Here is a 17,654-nt window from a genome sequence, read left to right on the forward strand (position 1 = left end):
GAGCCTCTAGTCTAGCACGCACTGGCAGCCTAAACCATGTCTCACTAAAACCAGATCACACTCTGGCAGTCTAAACCATGTCTCACTAATACCAGATCACCCACTGGCAGCCTAAACCATGTCTCACTAATACCAGATCACCCACTAGCAGCCTAAACCATGTCTCACTAATACCAGATCACACACTAGCAGTCTAAACCTTGTAATACCAGATCACCCACTAGCAGTCTAAACCATGTCTCACTAGTACCAGATCACACACTAGCAGTCTAAACCTTGTAATACCAGATCACCCACTAGCAGTCTAAACCATGTCTCACTAGTACCAGATCACACACTAGCAGTCTAAACCATGTCTCACTAATACCAGATCACACACTGGCAGCCTAAACCATGTCTCACTAATACCAGATCACACACTGGCAGTCTAAACCATGTCTCACTAATACCAGATCACACACTGGCAGTCTAAACCATGTCTCACTAATACCAGATCACACACTGGCAGCCTAAACCATGTCTCACTAATACCAGATCACACACTGGCAGTCTAAACCATGTCTCACTAATACCAGATCACACACTGGCAGTCTAAACCATGTCTCACTAATACCAGATCACACACTGGCAGTCTAAACCTTGTAATACCAGATCACACACTGGCAGTCTAAACCTTGTAATACCAGATCACACACTGGCAGTCTAAACCATGTCTCACTAATGTCTAATCTGATCTGAGACCTGCTTTAGTGTTATTCTTGTCTTTCTCTCCCCGCAGCTACACTGGACCTGATGAGTGTTCTATTTTGTATGGAGACTCCCAGGTAATGTAAATCCTCTCTCTGCTTGACAACAGATTAAATTACCAGAGGGGAAAAGTTAAATGCCACTCGGCTCATTAATTATAAAGGGTTGTTTTTCTCTTTCTAGGGCTGCGTGAATATCATATTAATTACATCCGTGGGGGAGACTCTGAGGTAAACATGTTTTTTTTAATGTTAGCTTTATGCATCTAATAAACAACCACAGGAATGCATCATCATCTTAAAGGCAAATTGTTAAGTCAACAAAAAAGTATTAGTAAAAAAGGCTAATGTAACTTAAAATGGCTTTCTACTGTTTCCATGGCGATTTGTAGCTTAATAGCCTAATTTGAGGTTTTGGGTGATAACAAATCTACTATTTCAGTTTTTGATTATGTGATACGAAGAGGGTGGTTTGCACACAAATAGAAACATTTCAAAGTATTCCTTTTTTGAATTTGTAATACCTTTGCTGGTAAATCATTATGGGAATGTGATGTCATTGAACAGATTGGTCGCACTCGCACAGAATATGTGACAGCCAAACATCTCTGTGCCAACACTGTAACTATAATTTAGTGCTATTTCATACAGTTCTACGTCTTTATTTGCAGAATGTGGAAGAAATTACCAAAAATTGAGAATGTGCCTAACATAGGGATAGACAACGCAGTGATTTCTCAGAATGTGACATACATTCGATGGAAGGTCCACCAGGACTGGGTGACAAAGGTGATGTTTAGTATTTCTCGATGCACACTGGGGTTCCTTTTTGTCTATCTATGGAATAACCATTTCTGCCTGTTAGATGATTGTGTATGGTACAAAAAGGGGGACCCCCTCTCCCCATAGACTCAACATGAATACTGGCCCTGATGCACAAATATGCCCACTATAGTACTTTTGCTTGATCATTTTTACACATTTCACCAGCTGAAATGTTGTGAGTCAATAAGTACTCAACCCCCTTTGTTATGGCATGCCTAAATATGTTCAGGACTAAAAATGTGCTTAACAAGTCACATAATAAGTTGCATGGACTCACTCTGTGTGCAATAATATTGTTTAACATGATCTTTGAATGAATACCTCATCTCTGTACTCCACATATTATCTGTAAGGTCCCTCATTCAAGCAGTGAATTTCAAACACAGATTCAACCACAAAGACCAGGGAGGTTTTCCAATGCCTCGCAAAGAAGGGCACCTATTGGTAGATGGTTATAAAAAAAACAGACTTTGAATATCCCTTTGAGCATGGTGAAGTTAATAATTACACATTGGATAGTGTATCAATACACCCAGTCACCACAAAGATACAATAATCCTTCCTAACTCAGTTGCCGGAGAGGAAGGAAACCGCTCAGGGATTTCACCATGATGACTTTAAAACAGTTATAGAGTTTAATGGCTGTGATAGGAGAAAACTGAGGATGGAACAACAACATTGTACTAACTACACAATACTAACCTAAATGACAAAGTGAAAAGAATGAAGCCTGTACAGAATAAAAAATATTCCAAAACATGCGTCCTGTTCGCATTAAGGCACTAAAGTAAAGCTGCAAAGAATGTGGCAAAGAAATTAACGTCATGTCCTGAATACAACGCGTAATGTTTGGGGCTAATCCAACACAACACATCACTGAGTACCACTCTTCATATTTTCAAGCATGGTGGTGGCTGCATCAGGTTATATGTATGCTTGTCATCATTAAAAAAAAATATTAAAAGAAGGAGAATAGAGCTAAGCACAGGCAAAATCCTTGAGGAAAACCTGGTTCAGTCTGCTTTCCAACAGAGACTGGGAGACAAATTCACCTTTCACCAGGACAATAACCTAAAAGGCAAGGCAAAATATACACAGGAGTTGCTTACCAATGTTCCTGAGTGGTCTAGTTACAGTTTTGACTTAAATTGGCTTGAAAATCTATTGCAAAACTTGAAAATGTGTAACGGCATTCAGAAGAAGAAGGTGAGGACCAAGGTGTAGCGTGATACGTGTTCATATTATTTATTCGAAACTGAACACTAAATACAAAATAACAAAAGGAATAACCGAAACAGTTCTGACAGGTGATACAAACACTAAACAGAAAATAACCACCCACAACTAACAGTGGAAAAACAAAAATACCTAAGTATGGTTCTCAATCAGAGACAACGATAGACAGCTACCTCTGATTGGGAACCATACCAGGCCAAACACATAGAAATAGAAAACATAGATATACAAACATAGAATGCCCACCCACATCACACCCTGACCAAACAAAAAATAGAAACATACAAAGCAATCCACGGTCAGGGCGTGACAAAATGACTGTCTAGCAATGATCAACAACCAACTTGACAGAGCTTGAAGAATTTGTAAAAGAATAATGTGCAAATATTGTACAATCCAGGTGTGTAAAGCTTTTAATAGAGACTTATCCAGAAAGACCCACAGCTGTAATCACTACCAAAGGTGATTCTAACATGTATTGACTCAGGGGTGTGAATACTTACATTTTATATTTCTCTATTTCATTTTCAATAAATTTGTGAACATTTCTGAAAACATTTCTTCACTTTGTTATTATGGGGTATTGTGTGTAGATGGGTGAGACAATAATCAATTTAATTAATTTTGAATTGAGGCTGTAACACAACAAAATGTGGAATAGGTCAAGGGGTATGAATACTTTCTGAAGGCACTGTATGTATATTTTCATAATTTTTACACACAACAATACCTTGAGATTTCTTTTAAATTTTAGGTGAAATATTTTCCAAACATTTGTGCGATTGTTTCCACCTCCAATCATGAAGCCTCTTCCCTCGTCATAGGTAATTAGTCATTGTCACATCCATATTCTCATCTCAGCTGGATGTATTCAAGTTCAAACTCACTTCTGGTGTGCAGGCCCTTTGGTCTGGTGGTCTGAGTACATTTATGGTTCAATACTTGTCTTCAACCTTCCCAAATTGTCTTCTCCTAATTTTTCCTCCACACTGTTTCTAATGGTTTTTGAATAAAGCACTTTTTTGAATCTAAAAAAAAAACACAGAAATTCACTTCTGGTATGGGAGTTAGGTTGTAGAGCACAGGTTCTGAAAATAATATCGGTCATTGTATGGCTTTCTGCCTCATTATAACCTGAAAAGGATGTGTTTACCTAAAAACAACAATTAATCCAGTATATTTAATATGTGCAGATGCACCTGTCAAAAACTACAGTCTCCATGTAATAGAATTTGTGTTCATCTATTCTGAATAACATTCTGGAAGGCGATGACTCGTGACTTATCTATCAAGTTATCTATCAAGTTGTGTGTGTGTGTCTGTTGACGTGTCTATGTACACTACCGTTCAAAAGTTTGGGGTCACTTAGAAATGTCCTTGTTTTTGAAAGAAAGCACATTTTTTAGTCCATTAAAATAACATCAAATTGATCAGAAATACAGTGTAGACATTGTAAATGTGCTTTTCTTTCAAAAATAAGGACATTTGTAAGTGACCCCAAACTTTTGAACGGTAGTCTGTCTGTCTGTCTGTCTGTCTGTCTGTCTGTCTGTCTGTCTGTCTGTCTGTCTGTCTGTCTGTCTGTCTGTCTGTCTGTCTGTCTGTCTGTAAGAGTGTAGGTATGCTCATATATTAAACAGCATATTAGTGCTTTTATGTTTAATTAATATAATTGAATGTATCACTTATGATTTTGAAACAACACACTCCGATCTCATGCCCAGGCTGCGTTCTCCCGTCCACCAACATCGAGCAGCAGATGAGGGAGATCAGGGAGGTGTGTCGGGATGGGAAGGCCAAGAGGGCCCTTTCTAATAACAACGGGTCTCCTCAGCCCCGGGCACCATGTGACCAGACCGTCTTTCCTGTCTACAAGGGCGTCATGACTTTTGACCTCAGCAAACAGCACAACCTGCTGGTGACCGGAGGGATGGACAGGGTGCTGCGTCTGTGGAACCCCTACGTCCCTGGGTGAGGAAACAAACAGGAAACTCTTATTTCTCTGAATGCTACTAGGTGTACAGGCTTTTCATCCAGCCCTGCAGTAAGGCACCGGCATGGTTAAAGGGTCACTGTTGTTGTTCTATAACAGGAAGCCCACAGGTGTGTTAAAGGGACACTCTGTTGTTGTTCTATAACAGGAAGCCCACAGGTGTGTTAAAGGGACACTCTGCTCCCATCTTCTACCTCTTCATCTCCTCAGAGGAAAACCGTATATTTTCTGTCTCTATGGACAACACTGCCAAGGTGGGACACCATTTACTTCTCCTTCGAACTACAACTTATTGCCTGACTTTCCTCAAAATTGGTCTTCTGTTGAGATAAATCCACACCCTAGGCCATCAGTTTGGTAGACACAGCTGTAGGCCAGAATCCATGAATGGAAAAGATGAGCACCATGCAATGCAATCTAGACTCGTGGTGCTCATCTTTTCCATTCGTTTTGGGTTGAAAAGTGGAGGCATATAGCTGTATCTACGCAACCAATAGCGAGGAATGTGAACTCATCTTAACCTTAGACTACTTTTGAGGTCTGAAAACATCTGAAAAAAGTTGGCGTTTGGAGTGTAATGGCCTTTTAAATAATTGATGACTGTCTGTCTTTCAGATCTGGGATATCCATGACCAAAGCTGCCTCATCACAGCCCACCCCAAAGCCAGCCTCATCCGTGGAGACATGTCTGCATGCCTGTATTCTCCTTCCACCAAGGCACTGTACATCGCAGCAGACTCACTAGCGCTGCTCTCTCTCAGGACCAGGTTGATTACTTTGCTACTGGGCTGTATCTTAAATGCCCCCCTATTCCATGTATGATGCACTATTTCTCTCCGGTCAAAAGAAGTGCACTTTATAGGGAATAGGGAGCCATTTGTTACAATTAGGGTGCCCCTAAATAGGGAATATTCTGTCAAATTTGCCCCTGGGAGTTAATAAGGCATATTTGTTCAACTAGGGCAGGAATGGGCAACTTTGATGGGACTGGGGGCCACAAAAAAACAGAACTCATCATGAGGGGCTGCAGTGGCTCGTGGGTCTGCATACCCACATCCAAACCATCCACGGGGGACAAATGTTTGCAGTTTTTAATATGATAACTGAGGATCAATGGGCCCCACGCCGGTTGGTAATTTGACCATGCTTACTACAAGTTTAGATAGCTGGCCGCTAGACTAAATTACCAATCTAAATAGTTTTTGCTGACATGAGCTAATTGAGTGACTGCTGATGCACAACCAAATTTCAAAGTTGCACCTTGTGTATTATATTATTCTTTCTCTCAACAGTAAGTTGAGACCCTGACTGAATTCCAAAATATACACTACCGTTCAAAAGTTTGGGGTCACTTAGAAATGTCCTTGTTTTGAAAGAAAAGCAAAAATGTATGTCCATTAAAATAACATCAAATTGATTAGAAATACAATGCAGACATTGTTAATGTTGTAAATGATTGTTAATGTTGTAAATGAACTATTGTTGCTGGAAGAGGCAGATTTTTTAAATGTAATATCTACATAGGCGTACAGAGGCCCATTATCAGCAACCATCACTCCTGTGTTCCAACGGCACGTTGTGTTAGCTAATCCAAGTTTATCATTTTATAAGGCTAATTGATCATTAGAAAACCCTTTGCAAATATGTTAGCACAGCTGAAAACTTTTGTGATGATTAATGAAGCAATAAAACTGTCCTTTAGACTAGTTGAGAATCTGGAGCATCAGCATTTGTGGATTCGATTATAGGCTCAAAATGGCCCTTTGCTGTGAGACTCGAAATTGAGCTCATATGCATCCTGTTTCCATTGATCATCCTTGAGATGCTTCTACAACTTCATTGGAGTCCACCTGTGGTAAATTCAATCGATTGGACATGATTGGACAAAATCCAGGTTTTCACCAAAGAGACAAAGATTTGTTATCATAAGTTATTCAGGTTGAGGTAATGGTTTTCACACCTCTCCTTTTCTCATGTGTTCAACTCCTCTCTTCACCATCTCTCTCTGGTCACCATTTATCTTCTCCCCTCACCATCTCTGCTCTTCTTTCTTCTCCATTGCTCTCATCTGTCACGACTTCCGCCGAAGTCGGTTCCTCTCCTTGTTCCGGCGGCGTTCGGCGGTCGACGTCACCGGTCTTCTAGCCATCGCCGATCCACCTTTCATTTTCCATTTGTTTTGTCTTGTTTTCCCACACACCTGGTTTACATTCCCTCATTATTTGACGTGTATATAACCCTCTGTTCCCCCCCATGTCTGTGTGTGGAATTGTTTGTTGTAAGTGTTTTGTGCATTTCTGACTGGTTGGCGACGAGTTGTTTCAACCCGCATTTTGCTGTTCTGGGTGCTGTTTGTTTTTTGCATCATTAAAGTGCTCCGGCTGTTACCCATTTCTGCTCTCCTGCGCCTGACTTCTCTGCCGCCAGTTACGCACCGCTTACATCGTCTCTACTCCTCATCATGTCACCTTTCTCCTCAACATCTCTCCTCTGTCCTCTTCACCTTCTCTCTCGTCTTTTCTCCTCACCACGTCCTAACAATCTTCCTCTCCTCTCTCCTCCTCACCATCTCTCTCCTCTTTTCTCCTTCAGCCCCCAGCCCCAGGGACATCTGATCGTGTCTCACATGGAGCCTGTGTTGTGCTGCGGCTATAGCCACGAGTTCAGACAGGTCGTAAGCTGCACAGAAGGATCCGTAAGTTTTAAGTAATTCTCACCTCGGAACCCTTTATTTATTCCCCTCTTTAAAAAAGGGGGGGGATGGACTTTAGTTTCTTAGACTTTATTTCAACAGTTGGGAAGGAGACGGACAGAATCCCCGTCACAGGGGCATTGCGCTGTCCGGAGTCGGCTACATAGACCAGTACTCCAAACTCCGGCACTGAGACCCTTTCTTTCACCCAGGACATAATTCCAGCAAATCCTGCAGTAGATACTGGTCCCACAGACATAATTACGTACACATAGAACTAGTAATAGTAATTCAATATGATCTCTGTGGTCCCACCCATATACCTTATAAAGATTTACTGAACACTACACATATATTGTATACGATGTGTCATTGGTCACACCACATGTTGTCTAACTGTTCCTAGGTGGTGAAGGTGTGGGATTTCGACACAGGGAGCCATGTGTTTGAATTTGGTGGTGCCCACGGACAGTCTGCCATTACCTGTATGACTTTTGACCCCAAGGGAAGGAGGTATGGAAGCTCTTTTTAATGACTGATTATTGCAATGTGATATTTTCCCATAAGTGCAATGTGACCATACTGTTGCCTACCTAATGGAAGCTCAGAGTAATGACGAAAATGAAGAGTGATGAAGAGTGTGCACTGCAGATGCTATTTTGTTTGTATTGTGGTGTTTGCCTTATTTTATTCAAAATAAAACAAAAAAAAATGTCTTTCAATAAATGTTTGAAAGATATAAAATAAGATTAATCTTCCTCATTACAGACTGGTCACTGGGGGGAGAGATGGCTTTCTAAAGATCTGGAACTTTAACAATGGTCAATGTCTGAAGATACTAAAAAAGGGTGAGTACATTCTAATTCATATCTCACAGTATAAAGGTGGTATTCGGAGCATTACAGTGTTCAGGATTTTTGTCTTCTCTCTGTTATATGCTACATGAGGTGATTTGGTAACACTTTACGGTAGCCCCCTTATGTATGCACTCATAAAGCCATTATTACAGCTTTATAATACACTATAACATCTGTCATAGGCAGTCGTAAACATTATGAACAACAGCATAAGCCATTATAAAGGTAACTATAATTGGCATTATAGATGACAGGCTAATTTGTTGTTGTCCCTTATGTCAACTGCCTCCATAACACAGGCTATATAACCACTAATGTGCTATAATAGTTTCACATGAACATGTCACACAGATGGGGTGTCCAGCGAGGTGTGTGACTGCGCCTACCTAACAGTCCACAGAAACACGTGAGTAGAACCGATGATGGATGTTGACAACTGTTGATTTGAGAGGAATAATGATTCATCTTAGCCTTGTGTAATACATTTCTCCAGGTATGTGATGTCTGTTGGATGGGACCGCAGGATTGACATCTACTCTGTGAGTATAGACGTGGAGAAGAACTATCTTCTTAGGCCACATATTTTCTACGTGAAGGATTTCACTATTGGATTCTATACATTTATTGACTCCAATGACCCGTCTTCCCCTCAGGACCTATTCAACTTTATTGCCTTGAGATCCCATTTCCGTTTTCATTACCTTCTGCGTTCGCCTCGCCAGAGCAGAGGCTACCTGAGGGTCTGCACCGGTAGCCATGACACATTTTTAAGATTTCACAAAAACACATACAAGACAATCTTTGAAAACCCTTCAAGAGTATATTCTGAATATTTTATCAGCGAGGAATATAAACGTCCTAATAAGCTTGCCTGCCTCTTTACTTTGCCATACATAAGTAATACATTTTGAAGTCTTTGAGTGTTTCCTTGGTTACCAACTTACCATGTAGCCTCTAACCTCACGATCACAACTGTCTCTTCTTCTACACTATTCTTCAGTATAAGAGACTTCTAAGAATTAAAGGAAGAGGTGATATGTTCTAAAGAATTGACTTTCTGTAGAATTCCACATTCCATAGCACTTCAGTGACACTCACACTCTTCCAGGCCTGTAGTACCAAAGGTATACACAGACCTGTCCACAGAGCTGTAATTCCTCCCACAGAGCACTTCCATCCACCTTTGATTCTGAGAGCATCGACAACATCATAAGAGCTGGTTTTCAAAGACTGTCCTTCTCCATAAGTAACCTCTGTAACCACCTTTTGATAAAATAACAAACACCACATAACTATGAGGCATAGTAATCTCGTTCCCAGCCACTTCCGTCCAAATTGCCTGGGGACGAGGTCAGAGGCACAGAGACCAGAGCCGTAGAGATGGCAGCCCACTTTACGAAGTCACAAAAAGGGCATCAGAGGGATCCAGTTAGAAATACACACATGCCTCTCTCATTTCTAGACTTCAACAATAGATGGCTGGTTGAAGATCTTAATTTCAAAATGTTAACTGCATGCCCTGTATGTTTCCATGCTAGGATTCACCAGACGAGCCTCACCACATCCAGAAGCCTCAGCCCTCATGGCAAGATGATCTGGTGAATACGGAATGAATGAGGAACATGAATAGGGAACTAGACATGCAATGCCATTCAGAATATATAGGGCTAGAATCAGCCCCTCCCTGTCCATATAATCTTATTCATTGTGATCTAAAAGGCTCAACTGATCCTAAATCAGTACTCCTACGTTACGGCCCAAGTTGTCAGCCCAGTTATCTTTGATATACTACTGCAGGTCATGGATGGGGAGCTCCAGTCCTTGAGGGTCTGGTTTTCTCCTTTGCCTGGTACCTAATTCATCCATCATGCCACTGATTCATCCATCATGTCACTGAGTAGTATACACTTGCGTTCTAAGGTCTAATGATTTAAATTAGACACTGATTTGGAGAACGCACCAAAAACCTGCAGACACTCAGGCTCAGAAGACTGCCCATTCCTGCTGTCGATCATTCAAGCTCTTGTTGGCCAGTGATGTAGAGCTGGCGGGGACGAATAAAGATACATTTAATAGAATAGAATACAATAAAATTCAATTCAATATAATAGAATTATAGAATGGAAATATAGAATAGACTAGAATTATAGAATATAATTGAATGGTCTTACTGTGATGTCTCCAGAAGAGGGGCCACATAGAGGACATCCTGTGTGTGGCCCAGTGTCCCCCCTCCCTTTTGGCCACCAGCAGCTATGACGGGGAGGTCATTGTGTGGAACCTGGTCTCCGGACACATCCAGTGTCGCTTTGCCAGCCCTCTGCAACCTGACTGCTGCCATGCCCAAGGTCAGATCACACTATCAAACCGGAGTGGTTCGCCTGCATGCCAGAGAGTGTAGCTAAAGCCTACAGTCTCAGAAGAAAAGGTACTGAATTGTACTTAAAAGGGTACAAATGCTGTAGGGTACATCCATTGTACCATGGATGTACCATTATGGGTAACTAATTGTACTCTTGCGGTTTGTACCTTAGAAGAGCCAATAGTGTTCCTTAGGGGACAAGGTACAAAAGTGTACCTTTAGAAAAGGTACTAATTAGCCTTATTAGGATACCACCACAATGACAAAGCCATTTGTGCCTTTAAGTGTATACACCACTTCAATTGTCTGAATGTAGCGAAATAAGCAGGTATCTTCGAGTTGGACTCAAACCCAGGTCCAGCAACTGTCAAGACAACAACTTAACCATTACGCCATGAGGCCCGAACTGCTTGATGAGGTAGCAAGGTGTTGGGTGAAGGTCGCTACCATATTAATAAAAGCTCTTGTCACATGCTCTTATGTTAGCCATTATAAAGACTTTAGAAAACCTGAATTAACATTACTATAGAACACGTAAACTGGTACAACACTTCCACTCATGGATGGGTGGCCAAAAAGAGCTAACTGAAAGCCCCGCCCCCACTAAGCCACACCTGCAAAGAGATGGCACAGGTGGATTCATTATTGTTCCTTGTGCGGGTACAAATATATACCTTTCTTCAATACATTGTCAATTTGTACCTTTTCTACTAAGCAACGGTACAGATCACCACCAATCATTCGTGTGCCCTACATTTGTACCCTGGGAAACAGAAATGCGCCTTGACCGTACTCTTTTTTTATTTAGAGTGTGGAACAATCCTCAAGGTAAATACTTGTTTTTCAAAGCTAAATGAGGAATGTGCAGTATAAAGGGACTAAGTAAAAAGGAAATAGGAAGAAAAATACAAACTGTGGGATGTTTGTGCCCTATAAGGGATGGATACCTGTGTTCCCAGCATCATCTTCCTGAGGAGCCGAGCATTACATGCTAAGTTCTCCTCCGCTGCATGCCTCCTGTCCTCAGGACCCACAGGTCAGTGCCAGGAATCATGAGTTTGATTCCCTCCGGTACTACCCATACGAAAATGTATGCACACATTACTTTAAGTCGATTTGTATTAAAGCATCTGCTGAACGGCATATGATATATTATAAGAAACAAAATGTATTATAATATATTGTGCAGTGCAATTCACAGGGGAATATGTTCTAATGATGTATTATTATATGTCTTCAAACAAAGGTTGCATTAATTTCTGGAACGTGCTCAACGGTGGGAAATTATTGGCCAACTTCGAGGCAGTATGTGTTACCATGGCAACTTTCCATCTGCTCCTTTTTATGTTGAAACCTTTGGATTTGTCTAGAAACCAGCAATAACACCATTTTATTATAGTACCTTTCCTGAACAAGCAATTATAAATGATTACTCAATGTGTATAAATGCTTTGAAATATATTAGTAATGGTAGTAAATGCTTAAAATGCATATTGTAATGCTAACATGTTATAAATGATTGTGCTTATTTATTAATAGTAGCCTATGTACAATATTTATAAAATGTTTGAGGCTTTTCTGTGAACGTTTTGAACCAAGTGTAACTAAAGGAATATGTTCTTCAGTCTAGGTTCCAGCAGCTGATCACTAAACTGGCAGTGACAAAGGAAGATACCTCACTGTATGCGGCTGACCAACTTGGCTATGTCTATGTTTATGACATAAAGACATACGCTCTTGGCTCAGAGAGAACCCCACCGAGAGGTAAGATTGTTTTTTCAACTCGTTAGAACAGGTCTGATAAGACGAGATCAAAAGACAGCATGATTTATTTTGATCTATGAATTCAAAAAGTAAAAAGCAACTTTATTTATTCAGCTGAAAACTACTGGCGTGCCCATACTGGCAGCATCACCGGGTACGTGCAGCCCCTTCTAATCGGGAACACCATCTCAAACATAAACAAAATTGTGCTTCACATTTCGCTCATTTTGCTCACTCCCTCCCATCTTTTTACTATTTTATCCAGGTTGCAGATTGTTGACAATGACCAAGTACTGCTCACCTCGTCTATAGACTGCACTGTGCGCCTGTGGAGTGCCTACGGAGAGTTCATAGGTAGGGGTAAAATCACACAGGTCTTTTGTCCTGTTGTCTACTCCTACTCTGTGTACAAGTTTTATGATTTATGTTTTAAGATTAATGTTCAGTAGATAGGGATGTGTTTTGGGGATAGATATTTCCCTTGTATATTCTATAATTATAAGGGCACAAGGCGAGACCCAGATGCAGACACAGGAGGCTGAAGGTTGGAGTCTTAGATGTTTATTAATCAAAAAGGGGTAGGCAAGAGAATGGTCGTGTACAGGCAGAAAGTCAAAACCAGTAGAGTCCAGTAGGTACCGAAGGGTAGGCAGGCTCGAGGTCAGGGCAGGCAGAATAGTCAGGCAGGCGGGAATGGAGTCCAGAAAACAGGCAAGGGTCAAAACCGGGAGGACTAGCAAAAGAGAATAGAAAAAGGAGTACGGGAAAAAACACGCTGGTTGACTTGACAAACATACAAGATGAACTGGCACAGAGACAGGAAACACAGGGATGAATACACCGGGTAAAATCAGCGACACCTGGAGGGGGTGGAGACAATAACAAGGACAGATGAAACAGATCAGGTTGTGACAATAATAGCCACTGTTATAATTATGGTATTTAGATCAGTTAATTCTTATGAGGAACCCCTCGACAACATTCCGCTGAAAAGGCAGAGCGCGAAATTCAAAAATACTTTTTTGAAATATGTAACTTTCATACATTCGCAAGTGCAATACACCAAATTAAAGCCTACCCATCGTGACCGATTTCAAAAAAGCTTTACAGTGAAAGCACACCATATGATTATGTTAGGTCAGAGCCTAGTAGCAAAAACACATTCAGCCATTTTCCAGCCAAAGAGAGGAGTCACAAAAAGCAGAAATAGAGATAAAATGAATCACTAACCTTTGATGATCTTCATCAGAAGGCACTCATAGGACTTCATGTTACACAATACATTTATGTTTTGTTCGATAAAGTTCATATTTATATCCAAAAATCTCAGTTTACATTGGCGCATTATGGTCAGTAATGCTGTGCCTCGAAAACATCCTGCGAATTTTGCAGAGAGCCACATCAATTTACAGAAATACTCATCATAAACTTTGATAAAAGATACAACTGTTATGCACAGAATTAAAGATATACTGTACTTCTCCTTAATGCAACCGCTGTGTCAGATTTCAAAATCTTTACGGAAAAAGCACACCATGCTATAATCTGAATACAGCGCTCAGACACAATAACAAGCCATTCAAGTACCCGCCATGTTGTGGAGTCAACAGAAGTCAGAAATAGCATTATAAATATTCACTTACCTTTGATGATCTTCATCAGAATGCACTCCCAGGAATCCCAGTTCCACAATAAATGTTTATTTTGTTCGTTAAAGTCCATAATTTATGTCCAAATACCTCCTTTTTGTTAGCGCGTTCAGTTCACAATCCAAACTCACGAGGTGAGGGCAAGTCCAGGCGAAAGTTCAGACGAAAAGTCCAAAAAGTTATATAACAGTTCGTAGAAACACGTCAAACGATGTATAGAATCAATCTTTAGGATTTTTTAAACATAAATCTTCAGTAATGTTTCAACCGGATAATTCCTTTGTCTTTAGAAATGCAATGGAATGCAGGTCGCTCTCACGGCCATGAGCGTGACCAGCTCATGGCATTCTTCCAGACACTTGGTTGAAACAGCTCTCATTCCCCCCTCCTTCACAGTAGAAGCCTCAAACAAGGTTCTAGAGACTGTTGACATCTAGTGGAAGCCTTAGGAAGTACAATATGACCCCATAGACACTGTATATTAGAAAGGCAATGAGTTGAAAAACTACAAACCTCAGATTTCCCACTTCCTGGTTGGATACTTCTCAGGTTTTCGCCTGCCATATGAGTTCTGTTTTACTCACAGACATCATTCAAACAGTTTTAGAAACTTCAGAGTGTTTTCTATCCAAATTTACTAATACTACGCATAAATTAGCTTCTGGGCCTGAGTAACAGGAAGTTTACTCTGGGCATGCTTTTCATCCGAACGTGAAAATGCTGCCCCCTATCCCAAACAGGTCTTAAACACTACCTTCCTACTACAGCTCCTCCTTTGAACTAACAGCATCATTTCTCTTTACATACAGTACCTATAGTTGTTTTCTAACTCTCAACACTGACCAATTTAAAGTAAAAATTATTGAAAGTAACTGATTTAAAGTACAAATGGAGACTGTTTCTCTCTCTCTTTCTCCTTAGGGACGTTTGGGCAGCGGGACAATTGGAGCATCCACACCCCTTCCTCCTGGAAGCATCCTGCCGTTCCCTATGAGATCCTGATCGACCCTCTGAGCATGCCAGCTCACCACATCCTGGAGGGAAAGACCAGAGTGTCCGATGTCATTAACGCTGACAACTCTGAGGCCACTAGCACCGAGCCAAAGGTGCGTAAAAAAAAGGTCATTTCCGAGCGTCTTCATCAACGCTGCCAAAGTGGAATGTTCAGGGCAAATGTGCATGTACAGCGCTGATTTGGCATCTCTCCCTCTCCCTTTGTTTCTCTCCCTTTTCCTCTCTCTATCTCATGTTATTTTTCTCTCTGTCACTCTCTCTCCTCTCCTTCTCACCTACTCTCTCTGTCTGTCTTTCCCTCTCTCTCTCTCCATCTCTATCTCTCTCCCTCTAGCTCTCCATACTTCAATGTCTTCATCTCTATTCCTTTCCCTCTCAACTTCTCTCTTGCTCCCCCTCTGTCAATCTCCCCCTCCCTCTCTTCCTTTACCTCTCATCCTCCCTCACCCTCTCTCTCCCTCTAGCTCTCCCTACTTCAATCTCTTCATCTCTCTCTCAACTTCTCTCTCTTGCTCCCCCTCTGTCAATCTCCCCCTGTCTCTCTCTTCCTTTACCTCTCATCCTCCCTCACCCCGTCGCTCCCTCTCTGTCTCTCTCTCGTCTCTATATGTTACTGATCTGCCTCTTTCGAAATGTAATTGCAGTCCAACTCGCCCAGCAAGCTTAGACACCCTCCACTGTCCTTCAGTGACACAGACATCATGGAGGAGATGAAAACCTCTTGTTACACAGAAGAACATGGTAAACGGTGAGTGAGCCACATTACACGCATCATGCAGTAGATAGTAGGCAAGCAGATACACATCTAGGCTCAGAACACGCCATGTGAATAAATACATTTCTGCCGGCAGTAAATTGTTTGCTATCTCTCACATTTCAGACTCCGACATGAAATATTCAAGCATACTAACAAGCCACCCAATCATGGCGGACCCAAGGCCTACCACACTCTCAAGTACTTTGATATCGTCGACACCCCGACTACCTGCGAGAGGCCTGATCTTTCCCTGGCTGGCATAGATCCTTTCATGTCCAGCTTTGTGGAACAGGAGTCGGCTGAATTCCAATAAGATCCCAATTGTAACAGGAACTCAAACTGTGACCATAGGTCCTATGCACCATGAACTCAACATGCTTCAAGGACAGAGGAGTTACAACACCATCACAAGTAATCAGAAGAGCTGAAATGTTAGCTGTTGCACAACTTTAAAGAGTTGCACAGTCCTGGATTGATTAGGGGAGACAGGGGTTTGTATTTCTCAGCACCAGTATACCTTACAAGACTATTTTCAATAAGATTAAGACCAAGGTCTTGGGTTGAAATGGGGGACCATTTCTATCCTCCTTATTCCAACATGGAGTTATAAGCCATTAAACACTCTCTGTCCACTTGTGACAACCTGGGCCCAGATTTACAAAACCCTTCTTACGCAAAAAAAGCTTCTTAAGAAAAAAAAGAAAGTAAATAAGATAGTTCGCAAGTGCAATTCCTCAACAATATCTTAAGATGTAATGATTTTCTTACTAACTTCTCAAATATCTATTTACAAATCTTCTTAAGATGTTTGTTGCTAGGCTAACGTTTTAGCTAGCTATCAATGGCAATCATGTTAGCATATTTTTTACTGAGATTACTGTTCTAAAACATTTTCTTGGGTTTAAAATAATCAATACTGAAACTTTCAGATAAAGTTTGAGTAAATTAAACATGTTCAATTCCTTTCATGAGCTTTTTCTCTCACTGCCCTGAGTTTAAGACAAGGGTCTAGCTATCTTAGAATTAAGAACATTTCCAAGAACCTTATTTTCTAGAATCAAATTTCTTCTTAACTTTTTGCTTAAGGGGTCCCGTTAGCTGGACAACTTCCGGTGAAGCTGGAGGGCGCGTAATTCAAATAAATATTAAATTCTTGTTAATCTTACTCCACTGTCCGATTTACAGTAGCTATTACAGCGAAAACATGCCATGCGATTTTGAGGATGGCGCCCCAAGTCAAAATATTTTTCCACCGGCACAGGTTTCATACATTCACATATAAAGATGAAATATTCACTTACTTTTTGAAAATCCTTCCTCTGATTTGTCATCCAAAGGGTCCCAGCTATAACATGTAGTGTCGTTTTGTTAGATAAAATCCTTCTTTATATCCCAAAAAGTCTGTTTAGTTGGCACCATCGATTTGAGTAATCCACTTGTTCAACTGGCAGAGAAAGGAATCTTAAAATCTACCCCTAAACTTTGTTTCAACAAGTCAAAATATGTTTCTATTTACTCCTCAGATACCCTAAAATGTAATCAAACTATAATATTTATTTCAGGAATTAGTATATTCAATAGGAAACTGATTTTAACAGGTGCGTAATTTCTTCGTGGCGAGCGCAAACACAGATTTCCAAGACTGTGTCCTACTAAAACTGTTATTTCTTATTCGTTTTTGAAGTTACAAGCCTGAAACCTTGAATATCGACTTCTAACACCATGTGGAAGCCATAGGAATTGCATCCAGGGAGCTAAT

General features: G+C 40.9%; 1 protein-coding gene across 1 annotated transcript; it reads left to right on the forward strand.

The window, feature by feature from the left end:
- The first annotated feature begins 4,549 nt into the window (after positions 1-4,549).
- Positions 4,550-17,106, forward strand: wdr95 (WD40 repeat domain 95). The gene is made up of 16 exons (XM_038961904.1): positions 4,550-4,778; positions 4,949-5,054; positions 5,416-5,567; positions 7,393-7,495; positions 7,899-8,005; positions 8,261-8,340; positions 8,701-8,755; positions 8,843-8,888; positions 9,888-9,947; positions 10,535-10,697; positions 11,739-11,747; positions 12,439-12,475; positions 12,741-12,829; positions 15,046-15,230; positions 15,783-15,886; positions 16,019-17,106. The coding sequence occupies exons 1-16, from the start codon at positions 4,567-4,569 to the stop codon at positions 16,206-16,208; spliced, it is 1,698 nt and encodes a 565-aa protein (XP_038817832.1). The 5' UTR covers positions 4,550-4,566; the 3' UTR covers positions 16,209-17,106.
- The last annotated feature ends 548 nt before the right edge of the window (positions 17,107-17,654 follow it).

This window comes from Salvelinus namaycush, chromosome 23, assembly GCF_016432855.1.
Source record: "Salvelinus namaycush isolate Seneca chromosome 23, SaNama_1.0, whole genome shotgun sequence".
Taxonomy (NCBI): Eukaryota; Metazoa; Chordata; class Actinopteri; order Salmoniformes; family Salmonidae; genus Salvelinus; species Salvelinus namaycush.